This window comes from Typopeltis vanoorti, chromosome 19 (genome assembly GCF_054136105.1).
Source record: "Typopeltis vanoorti isolate ZY-2024b chromosome 19, IOZ_Tvanoo_1.0, whole genome shotgun sequence".
NCBI lineage: Eukaryota > Metazoa > Arthropoda > Arachnida > Uropygi > Thelyphonidae > Typopeltis > Typopeltis vanoorti.
The window spans coordinates 92,837,217-92,860,205 of record NC_143567.1 but is presented as its reverse complement, the minus strand read 5'-3'; the positions used below and the strand labels follow the sequence as shown (position 1 = coordinate 92,860,205).

The window sequence follows — 22,989 nt, the reverse complement described above, 5'->3', positions numbered from 1 at the left end:
CTCTAAATTAACTTTATGGTTATCTGACCCATAGAGGACACCGTATAAGGACATTAGTTCTGTTTCAGTTAAAATCTTGTTTACTTCAATTATATAGTTTAATGTGCATGCCTATCATAGTTATAATTGTATTCTGATGATGGTTAGAAAACCAGAAAATAAAATATTAGCGAGTTGAATAAATGTATTTTTTTTCCTCTCTTGGTGTTGTTTATACTATGAAACATTATCATGAATCATCCATGACACCTAAGCCTCTATATGCATACCTATTCATGATTACAATTAAATTTGCACAGTGTCTTTCAAAAAATACATTAAAACATAAAACAAAATACTTCAGGGAGCAATGTGTACATGTATCTATACACTCGATGGACAAAAAATTAACGATACCTAATAGCATGTCAGTCCTCTAATGTGAATAACAGCCTACACTCTCTCCAAGGCATTGACTCCACCAGATGCCAGAGTGTTGCTGGCATCAGCCAAGCAGCACTGTCCACAACTTGGATCCAACATTGAAACTGGATGTGATTTGTACCACTGTTGCCCTGCGGTTGGTCTGTACAAGCCTGGACAATCTACGTCGACCCCAGTCATCAATGGTGTACAGTCAGCCACCACTTGCTCGCTGGTACATCTGTCGACAGTATACTTACAATAGATCCTTGATACAGCTGACCTCGACAACCCTAGGGTTCTTATCACTTGGCTGATAGAATGATCCCTCTGTCTTGAGATGATAATACATCCATGATCAAAGTCATTAAGATTGTCATATTTACTTATGTTCATCGATTGCTATACACTACTGGGAAGCCGAATGTCTTCCTATTTACTGTCTGCATTTGGTTTGGATGAATTTCACTCTCACATCCCCCATTTCATGGGGATGCCAGTGTAAACTTCCCATCACCCTATCTCTAATGTTTTGTCCATTGAGTATATATACAGATATATATATATATATAAATCCTAAAAACATACCAGTCTTTTGTGGTCTTTTCAGTGATGGAGGAGGCAGAATTGTTATGTTGCACATCTTGCAGCATGCACGATTCTGGAGATGTAGCTTTTCGTAGGCTGCAACAATATCATATATATCGCCATCTTCTAATATAGTAGCAAGTTTCTTGAGGAGAATGACATTTGAATCACTCAAGCAATCTCTGTCCTCTAAAATACTGAAGAGCTGTTCAAAACTTTTCAGCTGTGATAAACTTCTCTTAGAGCATATTTCCTGTTGAAAATTTTCCTTTATGGTAACCTCAAGTTTTCTATCACCAATAAACCCTAAAACATCTCGTTTTAATTCCAGATAAGGTAACAAGGAATCAGAGGGTCTCATTTTTTATCCTAAAACAAAAATAAATAACACTTCTGTATACAAAGTTTTTTTTTTTTTTTTTAACTGTATAGATCTAATAAGAATTGACTTACAATTACCTTAGATAATTAAACATAAAATGAGAAAAATATATTCATAATTCTGTTCAGAATGTGTAATAGTAAATTTAAATGCAATTCTGAATATAAGCAGTTATTAGTAATGTGTTTAAGTAGTTTAAACAAAAAAGGAGAAAAAAATGACATTTCATTAAGTACATGATTAATCATGCATTAATCCTATACTACATTAATGGTGGCTCTATGATAAGTTAAATAATTTATAATTAGATATACAGGCATATCCTGGTCATAAGACATTAAGTTCCAGACTGCCATCATATAGCAAATCACTGAGGTCCCCCCCCCCACACACACTTGTAGATAGATCTAATAGTGTAATAAGTTTTTAAGTACCTTAGTGAGTGTAATATTTTTGCAAAAAATTGTTGCATTTACAGATAACCGTAGTATTAAATAGCGCAGCACTTCACTTTGCTAAGAACATTTTCTTTGTTTTAAACTGTAATAACAGTAGGGAGAGGTAAGTTTAGTCTATGACCTATCTCAGTGTTAGAAACACATCACTAAATTTAATAAGTTCATCTAGTGATGATGGTGAATGAATAAAATTCAAAGTAACGGTTGCTTCCAGTGAAAATAAGACGTAAATGCCATTTACCCCGTTTTGGCATTTACATTTTGGCCATTTTCCAGCCAAAAGGCTGCAGGTTTGAATCCCACCATGTGCATGGATGTTTGCAATTGTCTGTGAAAATACTAGTGGTGATGACAGGCAGTAGATGGCATGGTTCACTGTAGTTGATGGACTGAGTGGTGGAGACAGAGTTGTAGAGGAGATGTCTTCCCTTGACAAGTCAATGGACTCTTTGGAGGTGTCATATAATAAAAATTACTTTGACGAACCTGTGATTTCAGTCAGGATTTCTCCATGACTGCAGGTCGTAAAGAGTCCAGCTATTCCTGTCTTGGGCCTTTCTTCTCCATTTTCTTCTGACTTTCTTAATCATTGGGTCTTCCCACCTTATGACTGGTCTTACAGGTTTACTTTTGGTATCTCTCAGATACCAGTTTGTTACTATGTCCATCTGTTGTCTCTCATTCTGATGAGATGTCCCGCACATCTTCTTTTGCTGTTGTAGATTGCTTCTATTACACCTTCGAGTCCAAACTTCTTCCTGATTTCTGTGCATCTTACATGGTCTATTTTATTTACATTGCACATTATTCTTTCTACTGCATACTGAGTTGTTATTAAGCTTTGGTCTTCTTTTAGAGTTGTGCTCTATGTTTCACTGCCATAAGTTAATGCTGGTAAGATGTGACTATTGAAAAGATGGACTCTTATTTCTATATCTATGTTTTAGTTGGTAATTGTTGATTTTATTTTGTTGAAGGCTATCCAAGCGGCTCTTTTTCTCCTTGCTATTTCATTTGATATGTCATTATTCATTTTTATGGACTGGTCGAGATAGATGTAATCTTCAACTTTTTCGATGGTGTTGGATTCTAGAGTGATTGTATAATCTTTACAGTATTTGTTTTTCATCTGTCTTGTTTTGTCTGGATGTATTTCCAATCCAATTTTTTGGCAGTTTTGGCTTATGTTTTTCAGCATTGATTCTAAGAGTTTGGGTGAGTGAGATATTAATACCACATCATTGGCATATAATAGGATATTTAACATTTGACTTTTAATGTTTATTCCACCTTTCATGTCAGTTTTTCGAATGATGCTGCAGAGTAGATGTGAAAAGATTAGGTGATAAGACACTGCCTTGATGTACTCCTCTACTTAAGTTGATTTTAATCGGGTGATATTTGTTGTGCCTTCTTTGTAGATATCTTTTATGAGTTGGATGTATGCTTTTTCTAAGCCTTGTTCTATTAAAGCTTGGAATACTGTGTTGTGTTCAACAGTGTTAAATGCCTTTTTAAAATCTATAAAAAGAAGACAAAGTGGAATCTGGTATTCTCTACATCTTTCTGTTAGCTGAGTAATAGTTTGAATGTGATCTGTTGTCAAAAAGCCTTTTTTTTTTTTTTGAAACTGGCCTGTTCTTTGCAGCTATTTTCATTGATGGAGGTTTGTATTCTGTTTAGGATGACTCTGGTGAACATTTTATATGCGTGCACCAATAGACAGATGGGTCTGTAGTTACTGATGTCTTCTTTATTACCTTTTTTATGCAGAATTATAATCTTTGATGTTTTCCATTCAGTACTTTCCTTAATTGTATATATCGGGCAAATCTTTCTGCTAGAGCTTTAAAGAGTACTTGTCCACCAATTTTTAATTCATCAGATTTTATACCATCAATTCCTGGTGATCAGTCATTTTTCATATGGTGGATAGCTGTTTTTACTTCTTCAGGTAGGACAGATGGTATTTCCAAATTTTCGTCTAGTACTGGAGCCGCGATTACTTGTTTAGATGAGTTAAGGTTCTCATTAAACAATTTTACTATTTTTTCCATTTCACCTCTGTTTGTGTGTCTGTGCTGACAGTGATGGTTGCTTTAGATTGATTTATTTTTTGCCTTTTTTTAGGCTACTGCAGAGCCTAGCTGCTTCTGCCAATTTTGTCGTTCTACATGTTATAGCCGTTTTTGATATTCTGCCTCAGTTGTTAACAGATAATTTTATATTCTAAACAGTATCTTTCAGTATTCTTCTTTTCTTCAATAGTTCTACTGTTCTTGCTGATAGTCCAACCACAGAAGTGAGAGCTGTTGTTGACAGACTGCCAAGAAGAGTCAATTCATGTTGGAGAAAGAAATAAGGCGATGCACAAATTGGTCACCAACACGTGAAATCACGTGCTTTATAGGTTCCAACTGTTACCACTTTAAATACTACAATGATCATAAAAGAGAAGTTAATTTTCCAACGTGTAATAATAAAACACTCATCCCGCAATATGGATCGATTACCCTATTATCGGAATAGAATCTCCTTCTTTTGACATGCACAGAAGTGTCGAAGGGTCTTGAATCTGTGGGCGTACTATAGGTTCCCTGGTCTTAGGAGGAAGTTCATAGGAGATTCTTTCTTTACAGTTCATTAACTGATTATTAAAGTTTGTTATATCTTCGTCGATGTCATTTTTTAATTTCCAGTCGGCTTCTTACACGTATTTTCTAAATTCTTCTGGGTTTATCTGTTTTGAGCGTTTTTATGGAACTGTGCTCATATGCGTTCTTCATTTTTTCTATGTATTCTGAGGATGACTCTTATTGAACAGTGGTCTGAATGAACGTTGCAGTAGGTTTTCCCAATGACTTCATCATTTTTTATTATTCTTTTGCAATCTGTTAGAATGAATTCAATTTTATTTCTTGTCTCTCCATTTGGAAAAAGTTGCGAAGTGCATCTTTTTCCCGTTCTCTTTTTAAAAAAACTATTCATAATATACAGCCTTTCTGCTTCTACAAATTCTGCCAGGAGTTCACCTTGTTCATTTCTTTCCCCTTTCCCCCCATGGTCAAATGTATTTTTCTTCAATAAATCCTATACTAATCTTTTGAGTTACAAAGATTGTTGCAGGTCTGTTGGATGTTCTCTACAAGGATAGATTAAAGATCTGTGGACTCCAAAAACTAGCTGATAGACATAGGAGAGGAGATATGATAGAGGCATATAAATTATTAAAGGGATTTTATAGGATTCATACTGATGACATTTTTAAGACCAGTGCAGGAAGGGAGAGAATGAGGGGCCATCCCTGGAGATTATGTAAGAGTGTGGTTAATAAGGGTGTTAGGACTAGATTTTTTGCTTGAAGGATTGTGAATGGGTGGGATGCCCGAGGTAGTTGTGAATGAATTTAAGGAGAAGTATGATAGGTATTGTGTAAATCAGGGTTTCCCAAACTGTGTTCCGCAGAAGGTGAATAAGTGTTTCACGAGAAGTTCTCCTGGAATTTGTCATTTTAGTTTTCTAAGCATTTTTCAATAAATATTTTATAGTGGAAATATTCTGAGGAGAATAATATTTGTGAATATGTCGAAAAGCTCAGACCCAGAATGCCTAATAACATCTGTGTATCATTAATTTTCATCGAAACCTTTCAATATTTGGAAAAGGGAATGTCGCTGTTTATGACTGGTCATAAAAACTGCTTGCAAACCAATTACAACAATGGGCAGCATATCCTCTGTTCTGAAAACTGAAAGAAATAACATCTGTGCTGCAAATATTCATGACCAATCAGCAAGGAAGTATAAAGAAAATGTTTCCACTAAAATTGAAGATCAAGGTAGTCTGTATCCGGTTCTCAAATCTAGTAATACTGAATACTTTCTTCGCAAGTTCGTATTATAGGGTGAAAGTTTCTAAACCGTAGTGCCATAATTTTTTAAAAGTAATACGCCTGCAGATTTAAATTTTAATATGAATAAGAGACAAGGGACTTTGTTTAATTTTGGTATTAAGAAATCTCTTATTGAAGGCGTTTGTGATGCAACAGATAGTGAGTCATCCACCACCACCAGCCTAAAAAGCGATCTCCAGGATGTACAAAAGGAGGGGAAAACTACTAGCACACAGGAGAAAAAGTCTGCATTCACTCGTAAATACTTATAACATTATAAATTTTTGGTGATCAGAATGGGATATGTTAATGAAAATCAGCACAAATTAATTTAATGATGTTTATGTTTAATTGATGTTTAATTAATTATTAATTAATAAAATCAGCTAAATTAACAATTAATTAATAATTAATACATTACAAAATAACCAAGGTGTTCTGTGAAAATTTCAGGATATGCGAAGTGTTCCGTCGTAGGAAACGTTTGGGAAAACGCTGGTGTAAATAATGGTTAGTGTGTCAATGTAGGGTCTTCTGCGATGAGTCTTTTGACTCAATGGAGACACCGTTATAATAATAATCTTTGCATTGAAATCCCCCACAAAAAAAAAAGTACACTATTGTGTATGTTGTTTTTTTCTGTAATGTTTCTCGTAGGTTGCACAAAGCTGATGAAATTTTCTATTTCTTCTTAGTCAGCTGTTGAGGTGGGTACATAGGCTATTATTTTTATTGTTACTGATTCTCCTATTTTTAATTTTAGTGTTCCCAGTCGTTCAGAATGGATTGTGCAAGAAATAACATTTTTAGTTAGCTTTTCATTTATGATGAAGCCAACTCCTCCATCCCTTGTAGCATTATCTGAAGCTCCCAGTAAAATCTGGTTGACATTCCATTGTTCCATTTTGCTGTTAATTCAGAGCTTCTTTCGGTTTCAAAAATAGCAAGGACATCAAACTTTATATTTTGCAGTTCTTGAAACAGGAAATCAATATGGGAGTCGGAAAAAAAGTTTCAGCGTTGAAAGAACCAATAAATAGGGTTGAATTCTTAGCACCCTCTGCTCTTGCATATTTCTCACCACCACCTTAGTTAGATTGCACAGAACCGTGCAGGACTGAAGGCCTTTTTATTCTTCTATTTGCTGGCATCTTTACAGCGGTCAACAGCACCTCCTGACCATGGTTCTGAAGTGTGCCTTTGGTCCACAGCTCCTTATTTGCTATTCAGAGCTGCCTGCTTGGGCTTCCCTCATCTGCCACCTGAGGGACATGCTTGGTAGGGATGAGGTCCCCCATAATAATAATAAATCTAAGTATGTAATGTAATAAGTTTATGCATCTTCTTTTCACTGGAAGCAACAGCACCCTTACTTTGATTTGGCTACCATTATCAACAACAATTAAATAAGAGTTACAAAACAGTTTATAATTCCGAGTAAAACACCAAAACACAAAAAAATGTAGCAATCGATGATACAAACGAACAAACAAACAGTTCCAAAAAATTGCACGTTGATTCTCGGGAGGGCCATGGTCACTAAAATAGTCACATCAGTGACTGTATTATCATATAAATAGACACTGGCCATAATTCAAAAGCACTGTATGAATGGACTGTCACAAAGGGAAGTATTATACATGTTTATCAACAGGTTTGAGTCCAAATCTCACTGTGACATGAATGTTTGTAAAGATTTTTAGGTAGAGGCAACTTTGATTACTGATATCAAATTGCCATCCTGCTTAATGGAGGTTGTGTAGCTTGAAAAAGCTCCATGTTAGTCTCTAATGCAGGGCACCTGGATTGTGACACCCCAGTCCACCCATGATACCAAAACATGCTGTGGTTTCCAATAATTTTTTTTTTAAAGCATAATTTAAAAAAAAAATAAAATAAAACATTATCCTGTGAAAATGGTGTTTCTATGTTCAATTTGAGTTGCTGACAATAGGAAAATTTTTTAGCCTTTACTTGACCTGTTCTCTAAGTTATTTGATCTCTGATACAGGCAAGTAAGGTATATTCTTCCAGGAACTCAGATTTTATTTCATCCTATACACTAAAGAAAATCGATCATAGAACCTATACTATTTCAGACATAATATATAGCATTGGGGACTGCAATGTCACAGCAGTTGTCTGCCATACTCTCTTTTCCCAAATGCCAAATTCAAACCAGTGATTTTAATTTGGTTATCAGTTTAAGGTATTCTGTGATTGGCTAAGGGTGGACACTAGCTACCCACTTCTAAGCTCCCGTAATGGCCAAACAAAAACTTCTGAGAAGAAATGATCATTTTTTGACCAGGTAAAAATGGATTTTCAGGCAAACCTAAAAAATAAAAAGCTTAACCCTTAAGCCTACAGACCTCATGATTAGCGTTGATATCCAGTCCTTATTTATTGGTGTACCTCTGGTTAACATTCTCCAAACTGTTATCAGATGAGTTTCCTTCAGACATAGTTGAACTGTGTCATGTTCCAGAACCAATTCTACAAACAGATTGAAGGAACTGCCATGGGAGGCCCCTTGTCATCTGCACTTGCTAATTTCTACTTAGAGCATCTTGAAGAATCTCTATTCTCTTCAATACAACCCAAACCTTTGTTTTGGGTTTGATAAGTAGATGATGCATCTGCCATCTTGCTAGACTCAGAAGAATCTCTACTTGTTTTTTAACCAAAATCAGCCTACACCATCAACTTCACTATGGAAAAAAAAAAAAAAAAAAAAAGGATAAATAGTTAGCCTTCCGGGATGTTCTTCTTTCCTGTATCCCTTCTGGAATACTTGCTACTTCTATTCACCATAAACCTACCTTTACAGGCTGCTCTATACATTAAAATTCAGAGCATTATCTGCTCCAATTCCCAAGCTCTCCAACAAGAACTGAGCATCATCCAATGCATCTTACTACAGAATAATTTTTTTCACCTCAGGAAGTTTAAATGCATCTTGAACTCTTACAAGCCCATCACCAAACCCCTGAACATCTATGGCAAGTCCCTATCCCATATATCGTAGGCATCTCAGACAATTGCTAAGATAATTTGGTTCCTACTTTTGTTTTTTCCTATCAACGAAATCTCCTCTTGATTACCATCCACAAAAGAAACAGCTCCCCTTGTTCTCTTCCTGGTGTTTACTAAGTTCAAAGCAAATGCCTCTGCTCGCTTGGACAAACAGGACGTTCTGTTGAAAAATGATTACAAGAACATCAATCTTATATTAACAATAAACCTGAAAAATCTGGCCATATTCAACATGGAGTGGACACCGACCACAATATACTACTGTCCAATACTTGCCTTTTGCATCAGTGCAGTTTAGGCTTGAGCAGTTATTTAAAGAGTGTTGAAGCACTGCTACACAGCCTAAATTTAAATTGGAATGACCATCTCTCTCTCTCTCTCGCCAAGATTTGCCATCCTCATAAATGGCAATTATTTCTTTTAATTTAATTTAATGCTGTGTCATTTCATTATCTAATTAATTTTATTTCAAATCACTTCATTTTAAATTTGGGCCTTAACTGTAATCGTATTTTACTGTAACCACCAAGTGGCATCCAGCATGTGGCTCAGTTCAGTAAATAGGATTAACATTCTTTGTTGTAGCTATGCAGATGCATTAATGAAATATTTGCAGTGATAAAATTACTGCATTCTTGTGAATGTGTGTCTAATAAATTATGACGAAAGTTCATGGTGGTAATTGCTATCATGTGTATGTATTTTTGAGACACTTAAAATGTTTCCACTATGGCAGAAAATTGCTAGATGGCTAACATCCTTGACATGGTTTGCGCATAACCACTGTTTTAGAATGATTTCGGATCTATTCAATAACTTGTCAAATAACTAAAAATTTAAAGAAGCAAAATGGACAAAATTTCTTAAGAAAGATCAAAAATCAAAACAATGTTGATAATAAATTGGAATTCTGCAATATGAATTGTATACAAAGAATTCATTGGAAATGGCCATGCTGGTAATAAGCAAAAAAAAAAAAAAAAATGATCACCCAAGCCTGTTTCCAGCCAACCTGACAGCATGGTTGTTGGATGGTAACAGGCCAGTGATGGCAATATCTTGGTATGGGTAGCATTCTCATGACCATCACTGGGTTCTCTCATCACAACTGCTAATCCTTACCTGAAGACTGTTTCAGACTAGCTATTGTTCTACATGGTGAAAATGTGGCCCAATGGATCTGGACTCTTCCAGCAAGATGTCTCATGTCAAGATGTCACATGGCTCACATTGCGCAGGCATGGTTTAAAGAGCAAATCTAAGTATTGTTTGCTCCTCTAGGTCACCTTAATTTCCTAATTTGAATACCTCAGGATGCCTTCCATGGTCTAGTAGTTGATGCTAATACAGGTGCAAGCAGTTATTTTAGCAAAAGGAAGCATAACATGCTACTAGGCAGGTGGCCATAATATTTTGGCTCATGAATGTATGTTCATATTATATATATGCTACAGATAATCAGATGCGAGTGTTTCAGTAGCAAAACAGGATGCTGTTGCTAATTCCTCTTGACAACACTTGCAGCCACAAAGTGCTCGCTGTTGGAGTTTTTTAACATGAAAAAGAAACTTGCATGCTATTATAGCTGCCATACTCAGACTTAACTTCATGAAACTTTTTTGTTGTTGTTCCCAAAGCTCAATGCATCACTGAAAGGCTGCTATTTTGATTATGTGGACACCATTTGCAAAGATGTGATGAGAACTTTGAACAATATATCAAAATGGATCTTCCATAAGTCATTCAACTATTTTATAACTAGTGTTTCAGCGTCTGAACTCAAATTTCAATAAACATGCCAATGTTTCTTTTTTTTTTTTTTTATTACAATAGACTCATATTCCACTTGCTGTACTAAATGTTTAGAGAAAACTGGTGGAACTGCTCATGGCAATTCTGATTGACTGTGAAAATATCCATAGAATATGCATACAGTTTCAAATGAATGAATGTTTGTGTGTCAGAAAGAGGATGAATTGTTACACCACCACCTTGGACTGTATCCACCCTTCTAGTTAGTCAGTCATGGAGAGTAAGAAAATACATCATCAAATTCCTGATATGTACCATCAGGGTATGTACTGAATAATTATGATAGTACACCATTACTAACTTTCATGCAACAATTTTCCTCCAAATTAATCTGTTATCTGTGAAGATTCCAACATTATCAGAGCTCATATTTCTGTCTAATAAGCACTTTTTACTGTATCAATCCATCTACATCTTGGTCTTTGTCCAGGGTTCTTTTTCATGCCAACCTGGCAAAGAACACTTGTTTGCTGATTTTTCCTTTCCCATTTTATTTAAGTGACCATACTACCTGAGATTAGTTCTACTAACATATTCCTGAATTATAACAATGGCAAGTTCTTTCCTAATATCCTCATTGACACAAATGTTATACTGCCATTGGTACCATCTTCATCTCTGTGCTTAAGTGATTCTGTAATGCAACTGGAAGAATGGCGGTATGTCGTGCCCTTTGGAAAAGGCCCAAGTTCGATTCTCATCATGATAAGATGAATCTTTATATGGTTTTCTTTTCAACTGAAGGTAGGTTAGCCGATCTCATACGGAGGTAACAGGTTTTTTTTTTCTCACGGAAACTTGGGTTTTTCATCACGCATAAAGACAAGCCTTGAGAACTCGTACAATTTACAGAGGCATCACCTAATAATAATCTGTTCACTCCACCAATCTTTTTCACAACTCTTATAATAGAGAGTCTCTACTCTTTGATCAAGTTTTATTTCTAAACCCAGCTCTCAGATCTGTAAGTTAAAATTGGTTTGAACACTGTCTTCTATACAGCTAATTTCTCTCTTATTCCATATAAATTTATTCAGCTGACTTCCAGCCATATCAGCTTTACTAACTCTGTTGCCTATTTTCATATTTAATTTGCTATCTTCACTAAAAATTTTGCCTAAATAGCTTAAATGTTTTATTTATTCTATAGGTTCACCATTCAGGATACAGTTGAGGTTTTCAATACTTCTGCTTATTTTCATTGTCTTTTTATTGCTGATTTTCACATTTGAATTTATTACAACAGTTATTCAATTTAGTCAGGGAATCTTGCAGACTTGTGCTAGATTTTTTATTCAGAAGTACTGTATAACATAATCTGCATAAAATAAACAGCTAAGATTAACATAGTCAATTTTGATATCAGATTTAATACCACTTTCCTTCATAATGTGATCCACATAAATAATGAATAGCAGAGATAATGTGTACCATTGTCACACACCTAATTTAACATCACCCAAAGCTCCTTCGGTTCTAAATGCTGACTCACAGATTAAATAGAGACTACGTATTGCTTGATATAATCCCATTTACACCATATAACTAATGTTTTGAAGAGCTTTCTTCTTGCACCTTGTCATATGCTGTTACCAGATCAACAATATATTATCTTACTTTTCCAGTAAGATATTATTTATATATATAAATGTATTTTTGTTTATTGGTTGGTTAGAATGTTTCAGATTCGTAACCATGATGATGCACTGACATTGTTGACACCTGTTCATAAAATTTTCCCTAACCAAGCCAAAGTTTATAGTGAATTTAAACAAGGCTGAAATATCAGGAGGAAATTTAGCTTGAATAAGGCCTAAAGTGTCTTTAAATGAGAAGTTGGTGAACAGAGATGAGACTTTGAAACTGACCATGCTGTCTGCATTTTGGAGCACGAGGTTTGCAATACTGGCTTTAAAGTAGGCTGAGTTTCTTTTTTTTTTTTTGTGTGTGTGTGTGTGTGAGGGACTGTTGCCAATATATTGAGAAAGCACTTTTGCTTATTAGAACTGTGGGGTAATGACTTTGCAAAACTAATGGAATATTAGTTTTGCCAGCAAAGGTTGGTCAATTGGTAGAGCCTCTGCTACTAATGACTCACAAAAAGTTAAGCAAGTTTGAGTACAATAAGTAGTTGGAAGGGGTTCAATTTTTCAATGCTGTTGGCACACTCTCCCTCAATGAGTCTTTGGACTCCCTGGAGATGTCACATAATAATAATATCTGGCGAAGAATTATTAGCAGAAGCAAAATTAGTTGAGACTGAGGATTACTGATATGTACATGGAAACAGAAATGAAGAAAATTGAAAAAATGTAGCATATCAAGGTGGCAAGAATGACTAAAATAGAGGATCACAAGGTACTGATTTCAGAGGTGGCTAAGAAAGGGAATGTTTCAGTTAAAAAAAAGAGATGTATAGTACTATGCGTGAGCTAAGAATTTTGTCTTTTTTTTTTTTCATTATTATTATCATCATTATTAATAATCCAGAAACTCTGTTCTAGAGACCAATCATTCTTTCATGTCTCCAGTAAATATTGTGGTACTCACACCAGGTGATAAAGTTGATCTACCACCTAAATATGATCATAAACATCCATACATGCCTACACCAAGAGTCAAACCTACTCAGCAAACCCAGCTGGCTATACGAATATATATATATATTCTTACAAACAGGGCTTTCAAAAATAGCACAAATTTACTAGCCACACACACACAAAAAAGTTTACTCGCCTATACTATGAATTCTATAAGGTGTGTGTGTGTGTGTGTGTATTTATATGTGGGTGGTCTGAAAAGTTCTCGCTCTAACAATGAAAAACCTAATTTATAATTTCAAAATTATTTTTATTTTTCAACATAATCTTCCTCTTAAGGAAGATTATGTTCATTTATTCCAGCAATGCTGCAGCACCATTATTACATCCCTGTAGTGGCTCAGTAAGATCTGCAAAATACCCCTCTACAGCTGCAATCACCTCTTGACTTGAAGAAAAATGCTGACTAGCAAGGGGAAGATTTTTAGTTTTGGGAAGAGATAGAATGTAATGGGAGTCAAATCTGGGGAATATGGTGGATGTTGCAATAATTCATAGTGCAGATCCCTTAATTTTCCCATTGTCAAAACACCTTTGTGGGCAGGTGGATTGTTCCCGATGAAAGATGATTTGATTTTTTTCTGCAAACTGGGCCTTTTTTCATGAATTTTTTCATCTAGTCTGTTTAAAAGATTGGAATAATATTCCCCGGTTATTGTTTTACCCTTTTCAAGATAATTAATAAACAAAATGCCTTTAGCATCCCAAAACACCGATTTTGTCCACTGTTTTGACTGCTGTTTGGATTCTGGGGTGTAATGGTGAATCTAAGTCTCATCCACAGTAATAAATCGATATACAAAATCATCAGTTTTATTCTTGTTAAAAAGCTCCAAGCACTGTTCAGAGATTTTCATGCGAGTGCATTTTTGATCTGTCTGCGTAGTTAGCCTAGCGGCTATGCGCTTCACAACCATATACCTGGGGAAGGAATGTCCTAGGTTCGATTCCCATCCATGATGTGAGAAGCTTAAGGATCTTCCTCAGCCATAACCAAGTTAGCCGGTCTTGGGCATGGACAGCATTGTTTTTCTGCCCGTTTATCTGGGGTTTTACATCCCACAAGCAGTCAAACCGGCCAATTGAACACACGCATCTACAGACAGAAGATACACCGGGAGGCGTAGGTTAATCACCTTATCCTTGAGTTATGGTTGCAAAGTCCAAGAATACTTGGAAAGGTTGTGGGCACTTAGGTGCCTGTGAGGACTGCTGATAGGACATAGCGTTTTTGCTCTGTGCAGAACCCATCTTTTGCAAAGCTTTTTCTTTTGCAATTCTTCATGCAAAATATATGCTACATGTTCTTTTGAAATACCTGTAGTATCAGCAATTTCACGCACTTTATCTTGGCGGTCATCCAATACCATATTGTGCACTGATTAACAATTTCTGGTGTTGTTACAGTTTTTGGACATCCTTCACATGGATCATCTTGAAGGCTGGTATGGCCGCGTTTAAACTCGGCAACTCATTTCTTAATTGCTGAAAATGGAGGAGAGGAGTGCTGATAAACTTTTATGAACTTTGAATGAATTTCTTTTGTTGTTAAACCTTCTTTTACAAAGAATTTTATAACTGCATGATACTCAATTTTATCCATTTCAAGGGATAAAGACAACACTTTGGCTTCCAACAGCTGTACAAAAAAAAAACTACTTGATAGAATGACTTGCAATTTCACATGGATGCTTATGACAGATGTACCAACTTAGAAAAAAAAAATCTTGCCAATAGTGTTGCCATCTATGGTTGAAGCCGAGGTTCAGACCACCCATGTTAAATATTTACCACCTTTTAAATATCAGGAACAAAGGGAATAATTTAACAGAATTTAAAACAGTCAAATTCAAATTAGGAGCAATAATTTGTAAGATCTTTTTAATTTTGCCACTAATCCACTGTTTTTTTATCTAGCATGTTACATGCTACTTCTGTTCCAAATGCCTAACCAATTTCCAGTCATCTGGCAAAACAAGTTTGTTCATTTCATTTCATTCTGTATTCTATTGAAGTACACATCAACTGAGTTTTGGAGAGAAATTATGAGAGAAATTTTTACCTTTTCATTTGAAATATCTGTTGAAGCATCTAGCATGTGTCTAGCTACCCCTGGAATAAATGAGTAAGTGCAGGAATGACTGTGCAGAAATAGCCACCACCAAGAATTATCTTGAAGAACTGGATGCAGTTTCCCAGGAATGGGAAGGTAATAACATTATGTAAGGGTAACTGTAGGCCTCAGAGGGATGTTGTAATGTACGTACATGAATGTCTCAAGTATCAGAAATAAAGGAAGGAGTTTTTGACAATGATCAGCTCAACTTGGTGAAAATCATTGGCATTGGCAAAACCTGGTTGACAAGAGAATGATGTAATTAAAGGGATAGAATGTAGGCTATTTTATTTTCAGAGAAGATAGAAGAAATAGAACAGGAGGAGGGGTATTATTAACGATAGCTGAAGACCGAAGAAAAATGAACCATCTGATGGAAATGGTTCATTTGAGGATGTTTTGTGTGAGATAGAGACCAATAGGACAAAATGTATTGTTGGTTGCCACTATAGATCTGAGGGAAGATCCATAAGATGATGTGGACATGATGCATTAACAGATGAGCAAAAGTGCAGGCCAAACAATTATCATGGAGACTTCAACTACGGCAATATAGAATGGAAGGAGGAAAGAACACGTGGCAAAATGGAAGTGGAATTTACAGTTACTACGGATAATTACCTGAAACAGCACGTGATAAGTAACCAGGCTTTGATAGTGTTGGATCTGGTAACACATTAGCAACAGTGGCAACTCTACCTCTGATCAGGAAAAGTTACCATGCAGTCTTGTCTGGGGGAAGTTGCTCAACATGTCGAAATTTCAGTCAAGAAGAGGTTTATGCAGGATTACAAAGCTGGTGATTATGACAAACTTAGGAGGCAACTTGAAACGCTGCCATGACTTAAGAAACTACATGGAATTAATGTAATTAGTGCATGGGAAGTGGTCAAGAGTTGTTTGAGCAAGGCAGTAAATTCAGGAATGGGTAGATAGGAATATTATACACTATGGAGGGACACCATGGCTTTGTAAAAAGTAGGTCCTGCATCAGTAATTTATTCATATTTTATAATAAGGTGAAGGCAGAATTGGATAAAGGAAACACCATGATACTGATAGACTTTGCAAAGGCATTTGACAGAATACCACATGGAAAACTATTACCTAAGCTGGTGCCAATGGGAATGGATAGCTGGTGACATGAATAGAAGGTGGTTGATAGACACCATAGGGTGATATACAGTAGAGCGAAATCAAGGAAAATGAGGGTGACTAGTGGAGTGCCCCAGGGGTCTGTACTAGGACCACTACTCTTTAATTTGTATATTAGAGATACAGTAAAAGATTTCAAGGGGAATATTCAGTTATTTGCCAATCATGCAAAACCAGGGGGAGGGGAGGCAATAAAGTAATGTAGATATTTTACAAAATGATTTAAATAAATTGGCAGTGTGGGCAAAGGACAAAGGTTGTCAATTAATTGTTGCAAAATATAAGGTAATGCACTCTGGAACGAAAAGATTACACACTTTGTATCATATCGATGGTACTACTAGTTTACAGGAAACTGATGAGGCTAGGGATCTGCGGTGATGGTGGATAGAGATTTGAAATTCAGAGGACATATGGTAAGAGCTGGCGAAATAGCTCAGAGGATTATTAGGAGGCTGAAGAACACACACTGACAAGTAAGGATAGGAAGGTTATTATTCCTCTTTATAAGGCACATATTGACTTATATGTGGCTTATTGACACACTAGTCAATAAGCCACATATTGACTACTGTGCACAGATTCACATTTCTTGGGGATCGGGAGGTGGTGGAGAGAATTCAGAGACGAGTGATCAAGTTAGTTACAGTCTATGGAAGTTCCCAATGAAGACAGATTAATGGTATGTGGGTTGCGGAGTTTAGATGACAGACAAAAGAGAGGGGATATGATAGAAACTTATAAGTTACCAAAGGGATTCGATAAGACTGACACAGAAGAAATTTTTCAATACATGGGAGTAAAGGAAAATAAGGGGTCATACTTGGAAGTTGTCCAAAGGTGATGTTGGTAAGGACATGCAGACTAGGTTCTTTACTTGGAGAGTGGTGAATGAGTGGAATGAACTGCCAGAGGTGGTTGTGAGCACCCCAATAATGAATGGGTTTAAGGAGATAATGTTAATGAATAGAGTGGGTCTCTCATGATGATTCTTTTGACTCCACGTAGTGCCCATATAAATAATATTTGTGTGCGGGTTTTTTTTAGATGAATTTCACTGTCCATTCAGAGACTATCACCCTGCTTACTGAAGAATTGGAAGAGTTTCCCGTTTGGTCTCTAGAGCAGAATTTTTGGGTCTGGTTACTTTGAATCATTCACCTTTAAATGACAAACGTAGAATATCTATGAAAACTTAGCATTGGCATTACCACAGGTTGCTAAAGGCTACTGTGTTGTCAGTAAAGAGAGACAGGTGCATTATTTCCAGGTGCATTATTTCCAAACTCCGAAATCTCCTTTGGATGATTTATAGTCATATTTTATAATGCTAGCGGAAAATATCCTTACTTACCGTAGGTACTATATCCTCATGAAAAGGTGCCACAAAATATTCGCAATATGGAACGACACCAAACTACGTTCCTATATCATTAAAATATGTTTTCTTTAATAAAAATACGTCAAGGATGAGAAATCGCAATGTTTAAAAGACACGTTATTTCATTTGTTCAAGTGCAATATCATTTATTTAAAAAAAAAATGACTAAATTCTTTATTGACTGATGACGACATAACAGCACATAAAAATAGCATCTAGTAACGGAGGGATATATACCAAAATTGCATATGTCGATATATCAGCGCCATCTATTCAAATGACCATGTGTCAAAAATCTTAATGAAAAAAAAATATAGAAAATAATACAGTAGGCGAGGAATTTTCAACACTAACGTATTGGAGACTAAAGGGGTAGTAAATAAATACAGCAATCCCTCGATTAATGCGTTCTTTAAATCAGGAGCATTAATCGAATATAATAATAACCTATGGAAAAAAGTATAATTCGTTCCTGAAATTGATTTTTTGACCCTTAATTTTTTTTTTTCTAAAAGAATTAGGGTATGATATCTCAGGACCTAGTTAAAGCGGGTTTTTCCTCCCGGAAACTCGGGTTTTTCGTCCCGTAAACTCAAGAAAATCGACTGTAGAACTCACATTATTTTCAGACATTAAATATATTGTGTTAGGGTCAGGGACCACGAGATGGCGGCACATTTGAGTCGTCTCTCTTCACTGTGTACCGCTTAATCAGTTATAGCCTTGGGCCATCTATCTCTGATTGGTACCAGTGGAGATTGAACTGTCCACTCAGTCTCCAAAAAAGTTAGATAGGGCTAAATGGCCTCACCTACTCCCGTATACGGGAATAAAAAGGCATTAGCTGATTTTTAATTTTTTTTTTTTTAGTTAAAGGAAAACCATGAAGCTGAAAGACAAAAAAGCCTATTCAGAATATAAATTTATTATATTACTTCTTAACAAAGAATTGAGCTAACGTACTTTGGTGGGGATAAGGCGGGTGCAATTCTCTTATTAAGCAGTGAATGTGTGGAACAGTTTGCCTTTAGGGATAGTGCATCTAGCGTGAATGAATTTGAGGGAAGGTATGACAGCTGGTTCAAAATATTTATAGCCTCCTTCGATGAGTCCTTGACTCCCTGGGGGTCTCAGATAATAATAATAATAATAATAATAATAATAATAATAATAATAATAATAATAATAATAATAATAATAATAATAACCGTGAAGTGTTAATGTATAACACTGATTGTAAAAGGGATATAACTAGAGTATTTAACACTAAGCATGAATGTGATTTCTTGAATAATAGGCATCAAGTAGTGATGTGGATAACTTTCATAATGAGGAAATGAAAAATAAGACATTACCACCTATCGGCTGAGTAGGATCTGCAGGAATTTCCGTTAAAGAAGATAGATATAAAGAAAGAAAAATGTTCTTTGTTGAAGAAGTAACAACAGTGTAGGGAATGAAAGCCAGAAATATATGGTAAAATTTCGGAAAATTAATCATAATGAAAACTATCTGATGGATTTCTCTTCTGGTCATCAAGTAGTAATTATTAATATCATGTTCCAAAAAAAAAACGATGCATATAAATTCCCATGTCAAGAAATAAGAAAAGTGCTAATGACTATCTTTTCTTGATAACGTCTTTAACACTGCTTTAAGAAAAAAGGATATACAGAAGATTGAAAGAGGAAGCAATATTTGGGCACGATATGAATAAATATATTAGGCCTGTTTAGCTCTGTGGAAATGACGTTTGAATGAATAGAGCTAGTCCACCCAAAGAAAGCTGTTCTGACTTTGATTCTAATCCTGATGGAAGAACTAATACTTTGTTCGATAGGCTCCCAAGTTAGTCAAAGTCTGGGAAATCGGTTTTTTTTCTATCAGAAATTCAGCATTCGCGTCAACCCAAGAAAATCGATGGAAGAATTCGCACAGTTTCAGACAATAACATGCTGCATTATAGTAAGGGAGTACTGGATAGTGGAACTTGTTAGCCTATCTTTACTGGATGCCATCCAAAATTAGTGGCTTTCTGTCAGCTATCTCTGATTGACTACAGCTCAGATCGATTATCGCTCAGTTTACAAAAGTTAGATAAACGTACTGTCCGACCACAGATGCAAAACACTCAGCTGGCACAATGCCAAGAAGAGCCAAATCACATTGAAGGGAAGAAAGGAATAAGGCGATGTACGAATTCATTACCAACAAGCGAAATCACGTGCTTTATAGGTAAATTTTTCAATTGTTGTACAAGCAAAATAGTTACCACTTTAAAAAGTAGAATTTAGGTAAAAGAAAAGCTAACTTTCCGACGTATAATAATAAACAAATCCGATGAAAATCATTGATTATCCTATTATTGGAATAGATTCGCCTTATTCTGCCATGCGCAGAAGTGTCGAGGGGTCTCGCATCTGTGGTGGCACAGTAAAATGGTTTTTCCAAGCTTCTATGGGGAATAAGAGGCGTTAGGTATTTACTTATTTATTTATTTTCTTTTAAATCAATACTACATTGAAAAGAAAAGTGTCTAAGATTGTTTCATCAACAAGCAAATTAAAATATTCCTGTCACCAATAATATTCACTGCTTGCCTACAAGATATATTTAAACATCTAAATTGGAGAAAAAGAGGTATCAGAATAAATTATCAATATCTAGGAAATTTAAGATTTGCAGATGACATTGTACTAATTTCTAAAACATCAGAGTAGCTAAAAAATTATTAAAGAATTAGGTACAAAAAAATTCTAATATGAACATAAACATTGATAAAACTAAAATAATGTGCAATAAAAATACCAATTATAAAAAAGATAGAAATAAATGACAAAGAAATACAAATATAACTAATTTAAATATCTACATCAAATAATTAACATAGATAGAAATTCTTCTTCTTATTGTGCTATCTTCTATCGAAGGTCAGCGACCATCTTGGCGAACAAACTGCGCTCTTGTGCTAATCTGAGCAGTTGTGCATTGCTCTTTCCTGTCCAGGTCTTGATGTTGTCAAACCATGATATTCCTTTTCTTCCTCTAGTTCCTTTGCCGTCAATTCTTCCTACCAAAATAGTTTGTAGAAGTTGGTATTTGCTGTTTCTCATGATGTGTCCAAGATATGATGTTTTTTGTTTCTTGATTATTTGTACAAGATATTTAGCTTTGCCAATGGATTTTAAGACATCTTCATTGCTAATTTTTTCTGTCCATGATATCTTTAGCATTCTTCTGTATAGCCACATCTCAACGGCTTCGATTTTCTTGATGGTTGTCGCCTTCAATGTCCATGTTTCAACTCCATAGAGCAGAATAGACCACACGTAACATTTCAGCATTCGGCATCTGACTTCCATGTTTAGGTCTTTATTGCAGAATAGTGTTCTCATTTTCATGAAGAACTGCCGTGCAACTTCGATCCTTGTCTTTATATCTATTTCTGGATCCCACCGTTCATTAAGCCAGCAACCAAGATATTTATATCTTGACACTTGATCAATATTTTTCCCATTGAGTGTCAGTTTCATTGATGAGGCTGGATGTTTGCTGATGATCATGTATTTTGTCTTGTTGATGTTTATATTTATTCCCATTCTTTGGCTTTCTATGTATACTCTGTCAATGAGTTTTTGGAGATCCATAATGTTATCTGCAATTAGCACGGTGTCATCTGCATATCGTAGGTTGTTAACAATCTTTCCATTTATTGTGATTCCCTCTGGACATTCTTGCAATGCTTATTTAAAGATTACCTCTGCATATATGTTGAACAGGAGTGGTGAGAGCACACATCCTTGTCTCACTCCTCTTTTGATGTTAATATCACTGGTGGTAATGTTGTCTAATTGAACGGTAGCTGACTGATTCCAATACAGATTTGTTATTAGTCTTATGTCTTGTTCGTCTAGCCTTATTTGTTGAAGAATTTCTATTAAGTTGGTGTGTCTGACTTTGTCGAATGCTTTTTCAAAATCTATGAAACACAAAGACAGATTTCTGTTTTTATATGCATTTTTGTATCAATATTTGGGTACAGAAAAGGGCCTCTCTAGTACCAAAACCATTTCAAAAGCCGATTTGTGTTTCACTTAGAGTTTCTTCACTTTTTCTATAAATGCGATTCTGAATTACTTTCAAAAATATTTTTAATGTTTGGTTCATTAGACTAATAAGTCTGAAGTCACCACAGGAATTCGCTTTGGGTTTCTTTGGGATAGTGATAAATGTAGATTTGAGCCAATCTGATGGAAATTCATCACTTTCATATATTTTATTAAATAGTTTTTCAAGAAGTTTGATGTTATCTGGTTCGATTAATTTTAAAAATTCTGTTTGCACACCATCTGGTCCACTGGCTTTTCCTGTTTTACTTGTTTGTATAGCATTCTCTATTTCGCATTTCATGATTGCTGGTCCTTGAATGTTATCTTTTATATTTATAGGCTTCTGTCTAGTATCATTGAAAAGTTCTGTTACATATTTTATCCAAATCTGTGCTTTACTCTCTTCTTCTAGAACTATTTTTTCATTTTCGTCTCTTAGAGACACTATTTGCTTTTTCCTCAGTTTTCCGAAAATTTCGTTGATTTTCTTATACAGATTGAAATTATCATGTTGTTACTGAAGCAGTTCAATTTCAGTACATAAATTTTTCATCCAATTTTCCTTGGTTTCTTTTATTTTTTTCTTGATGATGTTATGTGTTTCTTTATACCTGGCTAGGTCTTTGTTTTATACATTCTTCTTGTATCAATAAGAGAAAGAATCTTATCTGTCATCCATTCCTGTTGTTTTATTTTATTCACATAACCAACTTCTTCAATACTTGTTGTTATGATGGCATTCTTTAAGCTGTTCCAAAGAGATTCCACACTTTTATTTTCTTCTATGTTAATCTGTTGTAATCGCAGGTTAAGCTGTGTCTTGGCACTTTTATTTATGTTCGGGTCTTTCAGTTTTTCTACATGAATTTTCTTTTTCTTCTTTTGTGATTTTTTAGCTGATTTTAATCTAAGACGTACTTCTGCAACTATGGGATTGTGGTCTGATGAGATATCTGCTCCAGGATAAGTCTTTGTACTCTTTATACTACTGTGGAATCTTTTATTTATCAGTATATAATCAATTTGGTTTCTGACAATATTATGTTGGTTATCTTGAG

At 35.3% G+C, this 22,989-nt stretch overlaps 1 protein-coding gene across 1 annotated transcript in view; it reads right to left on the bottom strand.

Annotated features, from left to right (window-relative positions):
* The window catches only part of LOC150096345 (FAS-associated death domain protein-like), a 45,212-nt gene extending 27,177 nt beyond the window's left edge, over nucleotides 1-18,035 (bottom strand). The window contains exons 1-2 of the mRNA XM_090408994.1: nucleotides 17,796-18,035; nucleotides 991-1,359 (exon numbers count right to left, since the gene is read on the bottom strand). Of these exons, the coding sequence (XP_090265120.1) occupies nucleotides 991-1,351 (361 nt within the window). The 5' untranslated portion in view covers nucleotides 1,352-1,359; nucleotides 17,796-18,035. The remainder of the gene's footprint in view (nucleotides 1-990; nucleotides 1,360-17,795) is intronic.
* Between the last annotated feature and the right edge of the window lie 4,954 nt (nucleotides 18,036-22,989).